Here is a 13,126-nt window from a genome sequence, read left to right on the forward strand (position 1 = left end):
AAGGGGAAACAAAGGAGGAGGCTACAATGCTTGATAATAAATGTACTCATTATCTTGCCCATGTAATTGTAACCCCTCTGTACAGTATTTTCACAATAAAAAAAAAATAACCAGAGCAGTAAGAGCTAGAGGCATGGATCAAGTGGTAGAGTGCCTGCCTAGTGTGAAGCCCTGAGTTCAAACCCAGTTACTGCCCCCAAAAGCAATAATAACAGCTAAACACCCTATTCCAGGTCTGGTGCAATATAAGTGCATTATATTGCTGTAACAAAATACTTGTGGCTAAATACTCTGCCATTAAGGAGGCTTATTTAGCTCATGGTTTTGAATGTTTCAGAGCAAAGCACCAGCATATGCTTGAATATGGTAAGCCCCCCGGGGTTCATCATAGGGGAATGGCATCGTGGGAGGAGGAATGCCAGAGGGGAAAGAACACATGATGAGGCACAAAGCCAGGGAGGGCTCAGGGGACTTGCTCTTTTTTTTTTTTTTTTTGGTCAGTTGTGGGCTCTGAACTCTGGGTGCTGTCCCTCAACTCTTCAGCTCAAGGCTAGCGCTCTACCACTTGAGCCACAGCACCACTTCCTGCTTTTTCTGCTTATGTGGTGCTGAGGAATTGAACCCAGGGCCTCATGCATGCAAGGCAAGCACTCTACCACTGAACCACCTTCCCAGCCCAAGAGCTTGCTCTTTTTTTTTTTTTTTAACAACTGGATCCTATGAGAACTACATTAATCCCTTCCCAAGGCAGTACCTCCAGTGACCTAATCACCTCCCACTTAAAGGTTTTACCACCTCTTTACAGCCATACTGAGGGCAAGGCTTCCAGTGTGAGGATAAAACTTTTCAGGCCATAGTAGGTATTAAGTAGAATTTGAAATCACCTATTTGAAAAGCAGTTAAAACCTTGAACTTGGACTGGGAAGGTGGCTCAGTGGTAGAGTGCTTGCCTTGCATGCATGAGGCCCTGGGTTCGATTCCTCAGCACCACATAAACAGAAAAAGCTGGACGTGGATCTATGGCTCAAGGTAGAGTGATAGCCTTGAGATGAAGAGCTGAGGGACAGGGTCCAGGCCCAGAGTTCAGGCCCCACGACCAACAACAACAACAACAACTTGGACTTCATCTTGCCAAGAGGTGAGAAATTATCCTGATTAGCTTCCCAATACCACAAACTGGTAAGGTCAGAAAGCTTGTTTTCTGGAGAGTCTTTGGAGGTCTCTGAAGGGAAAAACGTGGCCGATAGCAGAAGTTGTAGATACTGTGATCAGACGCAAACCAAACGTCACAGCTTACCACAGCCAACCTTGACCCCACAGCATGAGACAGGAAAACCATGCTTCTTAGCCCCTCACCTGCCTCCAAAGAAAGCAGAAGATACTCATATTAGCAGTTCCCAACATGCTCTTAGAACTAACCCTTACCTGCACAGCTCCACAGTCATAAGCAGGTATAGAGTGCCAGACCTCGGGAAGCTCCTTACATGGACCAATGAGGCAAAAACAAAGGAAAGTAACACAAGGGAATAAATTACACCACAAAAAGAAAGCACTTTTAACATTCTCTTCAGCTGTATTTTTTGGTCTTCTTTTTTGGTACTGGGGCTCAAATGTAGGGTGTTGCACTTGCTAGCCAATCGTTTTTCCACTGAGCTACATCTCAGCCCCAAATCCCTCTGTAATATCCTTGAAGAAAAAAAAAATAACAAGATATCCATAAAACAAGAACAGGATGTTACAAGAATTTCAGAGAACAAACAAAAAGAAAAAAAGCTCTTGGAGAATAAAAACATAATAGCAAAATGAAAAACTCACCAGTAGCGATAGAAGCTAAAGTTGACAAAATCTCCAAGGAGGGTAACAAAGAGACAAATGTAGAGAAAATGTAAGGGCAAAAGTAGGAAAATTAGAAGACTAGTTCAGAAGCTCTTCTGAACAAGAGATTAGACAAAGAATGGAAGCACTGGTGACTCAGGCTTGTAATCCTAGCTACCTGGGAGGCTGTGATTCTGCCAAGCCCAGCTCAGGCAAAACAGTTCAAAACATACCTTCTCAACCAAGAGCTGGACCTGTTGTTATATGCCTGTCATTCTAGAAGCCTAAAATAGGGAGATCACTGCCCAGGTGTACACCCATGCAGGAAGCAAGACCTTACCTTCAAAAAAAAAAAAAAGCCACAAAAAAGGACTAGAGGCATGACTCAGCAGTAGAGCATGAAGCCCAGAGTTCAAACCTCAGTACTGACAAAAAAAAAAAAGAGGGAGAAACTATAGAAAGAACAAAATAAGTCATTCAAGAAAATGTGAAGCTGAAGGAAAGTTCTTGTCTGCTTCAAGGTCCCACTCTCACATGACTTCAGTAAATAAAAAGAGTCCCCAGGCCATAGCTTCAAAATCTTCTAATGCTTCAGAGACAAAGCAGATGATAGACAACAAATTAAAATTAGAATGTTTCTAACAACTAGGAACAAGAGGACCAATGAAATTTGGCCTTCAAAGAAAAGGATTTCTGATCTCAAGTTCTTTATCTAAACAAGCAACTGTTAAGCCTCAAAATAGAGTATAAACTATAATTTCTTGGTAAGAAAAATCATTCTATTATATGCTAAAGTGTTGTGGATCTCAGATGAATTTCACTTCAGTATTGAGTGTATTTGACCACAAAGGGGACAAGGTTAATTTCACTCACTGTTGAGTACTTGTGGTTAGTTGTTGAGGGTAGAGGAGGTAAAAGACTGAGTTACAGCTTATCAGACTTCCTACTTTTAATACCAACTCCAAGTCCTAGCTGTCAGTAGGAGGAGTTTATACTTCTCTCTCTCGGATAAAGTTTACAGTGATGTAAAAATATATTGGGCAGGACTTGGAAGTCAAGATGAATATTGATAATTCTATTTTAAGTTACTTTCATGGTACTATTGATACGTAATACATCTGTAGATTTTCTCCATTTCCTGCTTTGGGTTGTTTTCAATGCTTATTATGAATATTTAACATTTAAAATTTTAAGTAGTTTATATTGAGACCTTCCACATAGGCATTTAGATTATAAAATTATTCTAGCTATTACTCTCACTTGTGTGTTACATAAATCTTTCTAATTTATGCATTTTAGTTTCAACTACCTCTGAGGGAACATCTTCCTTTTCTACTTTATCCGTGTCGTCTCCTGACTCAGCCCCTCCAGGGACGTCAGCTCCTTGCTTGCCACCGATTTTAGCCCGGCCTTCCTTCTGGACTGTGTCTCGTCAGAGGTCATCTTCCGCCTCCTTTAAGCATGGAGAGGAAGCAGGCAGGCCTGACCACCATCTCACTCCCAGGAGCCCCGTGTCTTCTGATGAGAAAGAAAATGACAGCCTCAATCTGCAGGAAATGCTTCCAGATGATTCTGATTCGGCTAAAGAGAAGACCAGTCAGATTCCCAGCCACAGCTGGGTTGCGTTTTCCACCCCCACAGCAGATCATATCCCTTCTATGTCTTCTTTTAGTTTTCAGACAAGCCAGGTCTTGCCCATGGGGCCCAAAGCAGGCAACTCCATCGGAGCTCTGCTGGGGGAGGTGAAAAGCGCAGTGATGAGGCTCCACGAGGATCTGAGCATGGTGATACAAGAGCTCAATGTCATCAGCAGCCATCTGGTAAGCATGGGTGGCTATGGCTCGCAGGCCAGCAAGTCTTCCCCGGACCCCCAGTCTTCTGAGGGGAGCTTAGATCAAACCTAGTCAGGTCAGTAGCCATTTTCATAGAACTCATGTAGGCCCACAAGTTCACGTTTATAGGTTCCCCTTACTATGGAGGGAAAAGACGTGATGGTTTCATTGTTCCTTGTCACGTTTATTAAGTATCTTTCAAATCAACAGATTCATTTGGGGGCGTGTTATGTTTTTCAATCACCTTTGATAATTTCAGGTTTCAATATTAGTCTATTTGAAACAAGAGAATTCATTCTTCCATGTTCTATACTTTACCCTAAAATGGTCTAAGCACTTAATGAAAGTTGTTGATTTAAAATCACAAAGAACCATTTGAGAGCTCTTGATAGCCACAGCCAGAAAGCTTCATCACAGCAGGCCTCAGCCTGGCCTAGGGGTCTGGGTATTTCACACATTCACTTGCAAGTTTCGGGGCTGCAAACCAAGGGTAAGAAGTCTTTTCAGGGCACACAATATTGGGAGTTAGGTTGAAACAAGGAAGACATGAGACAGGGGTTTCCATTGTTACTGTACATTGCAGAGTCACGTCAGCTGCCTTCTTTGTTTCTTTCAAAAAACAGATTTGATATTTTTCCATCTTATGTGTATATTTTAATTCATTAAAACAGCCTTTAAAATAGAAATGCCTCCATTATTTATGGACAAAATGGCCTAATTTGGGGATTATAGTCCAGCAATTCCCAACATGGTGCAGTGCTGGTGATCAAAGACAGGGCCTCACACACACTAGACCAGCATTCTTCCTGAGCTCTAGCCTGGGCTGTTATTGCTGTTTGAGAGGGTAGTACTAGAGGCAGGCTCCATGTTCCCATCAACAGTCAGCAACTGAAAGCTAGAATAATCCCTGATCATTTTGAACGACAGAGGAACGTTTAAAACATGCTAGTGCCCAGATCCCTCTGTGTAACTGAAGCAGGAGTTTCCTACTGAGTAGAAAAGTAGAAAAAACTGTCAGCACAAAAACCATGAAACCACAACGAGATACTTGGCAAAGTATCCTGGGAAGTACACTCTGGGAGTGCAGGGGACAGAGCAGTGGTGTCATTTGTAGATGTGAAAACAGGGACAAGATGCAGGGATGCGAGCGAGGAACTGGGCAAGGCAGGCTGTGAGACAAAAAAGATGGCAGGTTTATGGCACAAAATAGCATGCTACAGCTTATGTTCCAAGTGTTGAGTCTGGGGCATGGAGCAGGGAAGGGAGTGAAGAAGCCACTTAGGAAGCTGTTTCAAGTAATATCCACTGATGGCAGCTCGAGTTGGGTGGGTATGTTGGAGGTGAGATGTGCTAGGGACTCACTGATGGACTGAACAAAAGGTGAGTGAAAGAGGGGTAACTGAGTCCAGGATGAATTCAAGGTCTTGGGTCGAGCAACTGAAATTCATGTTGCTGAAATTCACAGAGCTGAAGAGGGCTGCAGGTAGAGAAAACTTTGAATTCACTTAAGGTTTATTAAATCTCAGATGTCTTTTAAATAGCCAAGAATATGTGTTAGTTAAGCTTAAGGATCTGGGTATGAAAGCTGAGTTTGTGAGAGCTAAACTGGAGTGAAGGTTAGACGTTAGTGTTTTGTTGCTACTTAAAGTTGTGGAGCCAGATAAAATCACCAAAGAAGTGAGTATGATAGAGGAGAGAAATTGAAGGCCTGAGACCTTGGCTGTTACAACCAGAGATCGGAAACTGAAGAGCCAGGAAGCTAAGACAGGAGCTAATGACAGTGTGGGGCTTTGGGGAGCCAAGGGTGCACAGTGAGCATTAAACGTCCATATGCACCTTACCTACTTCACCAGTTGTTAATTATCCATGTTTGCTTTATTTCTCTTCCTGTGCTAAGCATGCTAATGCATGCACAATTCTGTACACATGTGTGCACACACACATGAGTGCACATATACACACACCACATACACACGAGATTCACTGAGCTTTTGAGAGAATTTTGAGTTCACTTTGGGTTTGTGAAATCTCAGATGTCTGTTAAATAATTGAGAAGACATGTTAAGCTTACATATCTGAGTATGAAAGCTGATTTTGAGACGTCTAAACTGGAGTCAAGGTATATTCAGAATATTTTGCCCAGTTAATTGAAAATAAGTTGCAGGGCTGGGAAGATGGCTCAGTGGTAGAGTGCTTGTCTTGCATGCATGAGGCCCTGGGATTCCTCAGTAACTCATACATAGAAAAAGCCTGAAATGGTGCTGTGGCTGAAGTGCTAGAGCTCTCGCCTTGAGCTAAAGAGCTGAAGGACAGCACCCAGGCCCAGAGTTCAGGCCCCATGACTGACAAAGAAAGAGAGAGAGGGCAGGGGGGAGGAAGCGAGGGAGGGAGGGAGGGAGGAAGGAAGGAAGGAAGGAAGGAAGGAAAAGGAAAAGAAAAAGAAAGGAAAGGAAAGGAAGTTGTAGACATCATACTTCACCACCAAATACTTAAACATAGCACATGAATGTATGGCAAATGGTTTCCAACCTACATTCCAGTTAACTAATTCTTTCTTCAGCTATGTCTAATTTACTGTTAAATTATCCCAGAATGTTTTAAATTCTGTTATTCTGGTTTTTATTTCCAAAATTCTACATGGCTCTTTTAAAATCTATATTGATTTTCCTAGGTGAATTTTCTTGCAGATACTTTCAAACATATCTGTATTAAGAATAACTGAGAGGGGCTGGGAAGGTGGCTCAGTGGGAGAGCACTTTCCTTACATGCATGAGGCCCTGGGTTCGATTCCTCAGCACCACATAAATGGAAAAAGCTGGAAGTGGTGCTGTGGCTCAAGTGGTAGAGCGCTAGAGGCCCAGAGTTCAGGCCCATGACCCGCAAAAAAAAAAAAAAAAGAATAACTGAGAATATAGCAAATATAGTAAGAATAGCAAATTAACCAAAGATTATTCCATCAAGAATAGTTTACTATATTAATTCAAAGTGTTTTCACATAGCTGCATCCCACAAGGTTTTTTTTTTAAAGTTTGAGATATAAATCACATACCGTGAAATGCCTTTTAAGTGATATAATTTGATGAGTAGTATACTCACAAGGTTGAGAAGCCATCACTACTAATTCTAGAACATTATCCTCACCACAAAAAGACACCCTATACCTGTATCACAGCTACTGTTCGTTCCCCCTCCTCCAAGTCTGTGTGAACCACAAGTTCACTGTCTGTCTCCAGTGTGTCATGTAAGTATAACCATATGTGGCTTTTTATGTCTGGTGTCTTTCATCCACCATAATAGTGGTAGCACTCACCATGTTGTAGCACTCCATCAGAACTTCATTTCCTTTCATGGCTGTATAACACCATCATGCAGATACACGCTGAGATTAGCTATCCGCCTACTGGTGGACATGGGGACGTTCACACTTTTTCCTATGAGAAGTAGCGCTGTTGTGGACATTTATGTGAATACACATTTATGTGTATCTTTGGTCTTCCTAAGAGTGGAATTTCTGGGTCAGGAAGTAACATTTTTTCCCTTTGTTTTCTTAGCTTACACTGCTATGGGGGAAGATGTCATTGTTAGATTTCTACACACTGTTTACAACATATTCAGAAAGTAACTCATATTTAACTTTTTGGAGAACTACCAGATTCCTTTTCAAGGTGGCTGCACCATTTTTAGCTCAGGACATATTGTAATTCCTGTCGTGAAAAGGGCTTGAGCTACATTTCCTAATTTCTAAACATACTGTACTCTTTGATAAACAAACACAGAGTCTTTGTGGATCTATTTTTGCTGTTTATCAACTCTGCTCATGATGTTACATTTCCTAGTGAGTCTGATTGCATGTTGGTCATGAGATCAGAAAAATTCTTTGTATGGATGACACAAGAACTTGTTCTTTGTTTCTGCTGAGTGCCAGTATACCACCACCCTGACCAAGTAAGTCAAGATCCTGGCTTGAAGGTCTTCAGAACACGCAGGTCAGTTAATCCCAGGCTGAAAGTCCTTGTCAGGAGTGGCTCACTTCCAGTCTCCCTCTTTATAGTATCCCGTAGAGTCATGTGTGTGACTTCCTGCCTGTGTAAGAGTGACTTTGGTCCCTTTTACCCCTCACCATCTAAATGGGCACTGGGATTTGTTAAGCTCCTCAAATGCTTTTAGGGAAAAGTGGTTCCTGTGATTCTTTTTCCTCTATGTTTTTGGGAACCAACAGCTGTGTGCCAGGTCCTGAGACGCAGGAAAAGTGAAAGCACATCCGATGAATGTCTCCACAGCGCTCCAGTGCTAGTCTCGAGGCTCTGGACAGATATGCGCATTGTCCCTCAGAATGTCCAAATCTGGTTTCGAGGACACTAGGATTTGACCTGGGATTTGGAGACAGTTTAAGGCACTGACTTTAAGCTGCATTCTGAGTCATCATGTACAGATGACAGATTAAGCAAATAAAGTCCTTCATGGAGTGAAACCTAGTGCCAGAGGAAGATGACACATCCTTTGCTGGCCTGCTTCCTATGGAACATCCCCAATAGATTGTTAGGTGGTAGAAGGACACAGTGTCTCCTTTTTATTTCTCTCTTTAAACTAATTAGTTGTACATCACTAAGAATAGAGAATGAAAGGTTAATCCCAGACACAGCTCCTCCACCCCCCCCATCCTCTCCCTCCCACAAAGGTGCTGTGTCAGGCATCTGAGACACTCAGAGAACCCCACACATTATGAGGGCAACAAAAACCTACCCCTCTGGGGAACCACTTCATTTGTTTGGTTACTGAGCACACAAAGTCACTTTATATTTTAACTAGTTCTACATAGCTCATATGTTTTAATGCAACCATTTGTTAATTAGTGTAATTAAAAGCACTTATTTGAGTTTCTATTTAGCCAACTCTATTAAATGAGTAGAACAAACTTGGCTTAAATGAAGAGTGGGTATATTCTGATTGACTTCACAATTAGCTCAGATTAAAAAATACTTCATTAGATGTTATTCTCCTAAGTATTCTAGTTTGAACTTGAGGATCCTATTGTAAGGCAGAAATAAAAACATTTTACCATTTAGTTACTGTCAAATTACTCATGTGCTCATTTTTTAAATATTTATGAAGCACCCTTTTTTGAGAAAGCAATTTTCCAGACATCAGGGGTGCTGGGATGAGCAAGATAAATGTGCCCTATCTCAGCTGCCACTCAGTGGCAAGGCAGAGCGAGGGGGGGGTCACTGCAGTGCCATGCCCAGCCCCTCTGGATTTGCAGGACACAGGATAGTGAGGCAAAACCTGGTAGAGAGCTCCAACCCACTGCGTGGAGTCATGCAATGCTGCCCATCGCGGGGGGCCGGGGGGCGGGGAGCCCATATGGAATCCTGGAAGATAATCTGGACAGACCCAAGCAGAGAGTTTGGGAGGAGAGAGAACTTGGCGGGTGGAGAGGACAGCAGGTCCAGCGGGAGCCAGGAAACAGGAGAGTTTGCATGTACACCGAGGAACCAGAGCACTTCAGCCTCCGACATTACAGAGACACTGCAGGGAAGGTTAGGTGGCCTTTCAGACTCCTTAAAAGAAAAAGGCAGAGTGACAAGTAAATGATGGATCATGTTGAAAACTAAATGCCATAGGAGTTCGGAGATGAAAGGTTTCTAAAATTCACTCACAAACTGATTTTTAAGAGAGACTTTTAGATTTTTGAGATCTAGGCGTCTCATGTTCTCATCAGATGACCAGGTCATGACAGCGGCTTCCCCAGAGTACGCAAGGAGCCCCTTCCCTGGTGTGTCCTCGCTTTAGAGAGAAGGGGAGCACCAGAAGGCCTCGGTGAATCCATCACATATTCGATATTCTGAAGACTGTTTCTAGTAGGCTTTTCTTTATGTTTCCTAGAGGGGATTCTGGGGTCTGATAAAAGGGTTCTGAGATGGGGAGTTGAGAGACTTCTTTATTTCTTGCAGAACACCAAGTAATTTGAGGAGGCCAAGCGCATTATTGTCATGCCAGAATAGATGTGCCACCTTTTATCAGCAGGCAGGCTTAGGAAGAGTAAATTAGCTCAGAAGAAACTCGGTTTTCAAAATGATTTTGTTTGGTAATTTTGAATTCTGTTTTCTCACTGATGGTGCAGAAAGTTCTCACAGATATGGTAATTATTGCAGAAATATGGCTTCAGGCATTTGCAGCTATTCAAACAGTAAAATTCCATTATAAAACATCACAACCTATGTGTTCAATTATGCTGTGGTTGAAAACTTGTCTCCTGTACTGCATATTACATATTTCTCTAGAATCCTCTAGATGGAGGGGAAAGTAACACAGAACTCAGACTGCAGAGTAAAACTAATAACACTACTGGTCCCTGTGATAGACACCAGCTGGCAGGGCTGGACTGAGGCTATGCCAGGCACTTTGGGCACTGGGGTTCCCTGAGTCCATCTCAAGGTCTCAAATTATGCAGTGAGAAATCTAATCAATCATTAACATTCCTATACTGAATAATTCAGTTATTTAACTGGAAAGCCCTCAGCACATCACCCAAGTGGTAAAAAGCCATGGTTAGCAAATCAGAAGCCTCAACTTACCAGGTGGCAAATTTAATAATTGTTAAACATTTACTATCTCTGATGTAGTCAATCAAAATAGAATTAGTAGCTCAGGCCTGTAACCCTAACTACTCAGGAGGCTGAGATCTGAGGATCCTGGTTTGAAGCCAGCCTGGGCAGAAAAGTCCGTAAGACTCTTATCTCCAATTAACCAGCCAGAGGCCTTGTTCTTGCTCAGGATCTCTACCACTTGAAACACACACACACACACACACATACACACACACACACACACACACACACACACACACACCGGCTCTGTTTTCCAGGTAATATTATTTTTTTGGCCTAGGATGGCCTTGGGTGTCAGTCCTCCTACCTATGACCTCCCAAGTAGCTGGGATTACAGATATGAGCTACCACATCTGGTTCCCAGTCTGCACTTTAAAGTCGTGATAGTGATTATTGTTCACAAAAGCTTCTCTAACTGAGTCTAGCAGGATGGACCCCAACTAGAGTCTAGGTACCATCTACTTGGGGTAGGAAACTCCTTCTCCAGAGCGTCTGGAAGGCTCAATTATAAGAAACTGGGACAGTCAGCACCTTTAAAGTAAGGGAAGTAGATTCACAGAGGGGAACAGACGGGGCCTCCCCGGGGAAGGGGTTAGAGCTGCACTCGTTGTCACCACAACAGTAGAACCTTTGACTCCAAGGGCCAAAGAGCTGTTAGAAAGTAATGAGTGCCGCGCTCAGACATGGGGCGCTTGCCACCCACAGCCTGTCTGTGCTAGATATTCAACATGAACCAGTGAAGCCCTGCCCTGTCCCCATGCTGTGTTCTCACAGGAAGAACAGGACCATCCCTCTGTCAACACAGTGAATGGCTGACTGGGGCCCGTGCCAGACCAGCCCTGGTGAGGCCTGGAGAGTCTCCCCCTGCCAGGGTGACAGTGAAGGTTTCAGTTTGGTGGCTTTTGGGCAGAGTTGGAGGAGGCAAGTTCACCATCCGAGTCTGTGAGGTATGGCTTCGTGGTAGCGACCGGCGCAGCTGGCAGCAGGCCCAGGTGACAGCTGAAATGCACTGATAGCCACCCAGGGCCAGCCATGGGCTGTGGCCCCTCAGTCTGAGGGAGGGTCATGTGGGAGCGTTGAGCAGAACAGCAGGCACTGGCTGCAGGTGTGGCGGCCCCTCGGGCTGTCTCTGGGACTCAACATTAGGAGGGCGAAGATGGCTAGAAGAACAGCTAGGAGATTGCCTGCTCTGAGCTTTGTGCTGTCTTAGAAAGGGCGCCCAGCTGCTAAGTAGCAAAGCCAGGATTGCCGGTGAGAGCCGCCCCCTCCCCCCACCCCGGCTTTGGGGAGCCCCTCAGAATTGCTCAATTGGAAGGGAGGGCTGGGGGAGAAACTGCACCCCAGTACTGCTACATTGGACAATGGCTCACACTCACCACACGTTTTCTGTTTTATGTCCCATGACAAATCAAGGGCCGATGGTCTTCCTGCGGGTTTGCTCTAGAATCTGCCATGGGCTTAATGCTTCCCCAAAGAAGGGAAGCTGGGTAGGAAGCTTTGCTGGCCTGCTCCGCCCCTCAGGGTCTCCTTCCTTTCCCCATCTCTTCCATGTGCCTGGCCAACCCTAGCTTCACATTCTAACTCCTCCCACTCTCCACACTCTGCCCAGGGTCACGAACTCTGCCCCTGCACCAGGAGCCTGGTCCCAGGTAAGCTGCAGGCAGTAGAGGTGGAGAGAGCAAAGATGGAAGTTGACAGCTGGAGGGAAAAGTGCCCAGGAAACTATGACTGTGTAGAGCGGACAAGAGGGTGGAGAGATCGGAATGAGTCAAGATGAGCTCCAGCCTTCCCGGCTACGAATAGTCACCATGGATCCTTACATGCTGACGACGTCCCAGCACTTCTCCAGACCTCTCAGCAACTCTGCCAGGAAGGTGTTGATGTCACTGCCTTACCCTCAAGGCATAGGGTGAGCACTGTCTCACAGACTGCCCAAGGGTCCCAAGCCAGCCCTTGCCCTTAACCCTGACCAGCCTTGTGTGGGACCCTCCCTGCCTCCAGATGATGGGCTACACAGCCAGGCACCCTGCCCTGGGGAGGAACCAGGACTCTGCCTTCCACACACCCTCTTGTCACCTCCCCCTCTTGTCACCTCCTACTCAGGCAGGTCACTCCTGTCTGCACCTGCTTTCTTTGCGGGCCCAGGTTTCTAAAGCATGGCCTGCCCCCTGCATACCCACTTCTTCAGCCCCCGCCCCACCCTCCCTTCATGTGAAGACCCAAATTAGAAGGCCAGGGTGGGGGTAGAGTGTTGTAAGAACTGGTTTAGAAATGAAGACACTGTCCCAATTTCTCTCTCTCCCACCTAATTAAACCGGGAGAATGTCATGTTGCCACACAGGCTGTTTAATTTTAATTGGGGACCCGCTCTGCTGGGGCTCGGCTCTGGAGCACGTGATGTGTTCTTGAAAAACACACAGAGCAGCCCTGAAATAGCCAACACACCAAAGGAATCCAGTTACATAAAGCAGTGGTATGTTCATACTTATTTTAACAAATAGAATAGGGAGCTGCCGGTGGCTCTCCCCTGTAATACTAGCTATCTAGGAAACTGAGATTTGAGGATCATAGTTCAAAACCTGCCAGAATAGTCTGTGAGGCTCTTAGCTCAAATTAACTACCAAAAAGCTGGAAGTAGAGCTGGGGCTCAAGTAGTAGAGTGCTAGCCTTGAGAAAAAAAAAAAAAAAAAGCTCAGGATCGCACTCAGGCCCTGAGTTCAAGCCCCAAGACCAGCACAAAAAATAAAAGTTATTTTAAAAGGAAAATAATAGAGTAGGGACATTTAGCCCTGTTCCTAAGGGGCTAATAGTCTCGTCTTCAAGTGCTGCTGATAGGCTTGCAGTCCCCCACAGCCACAGGGAGTGGAGTCC

At 44.6% G+C, this 13,126-nt stretch overlaps 1 protein-coding gene across 1 annotated transcript in view; it reads left to right on the forward strand.

Annotated features, from left to right (window-relative positions):
* The window catches only part of Enthd1 (ENTH domain containing 1), a 91,252-nt gene extending 87,533 nt beyond the window's left edge, over window positions 1–3,719 (forward strand). The window contains exon 6 of the mRNA XM_013024785.1: window positions 3,115–3,719. Coding sequence (XP_012880239.1) covers window positions 3,115–3,719 — 605 coding nt within the window. The remainder of the gene's footprint in view (window positions 1–3,114) is intronic.
* Window positions 3,720–13,126: the final 9,407 nt, after the last annotated feature.

The sequence above is a fragment of the Dipodomys ordii genome, unplaced genomic scaffold (assembly GCF_000151885.1).
Source record: "Dipodomys ordii isolate 6190 unplaced genomic scaffold, Dord_2.0 Scaffold79, whole genome shotgun sequence".
NCBI lineage: Eukaryota > Metazoa > Chordata > Mammalia > Rodentia > Heteromyidae > Dipodomys > Dipodomys ordii.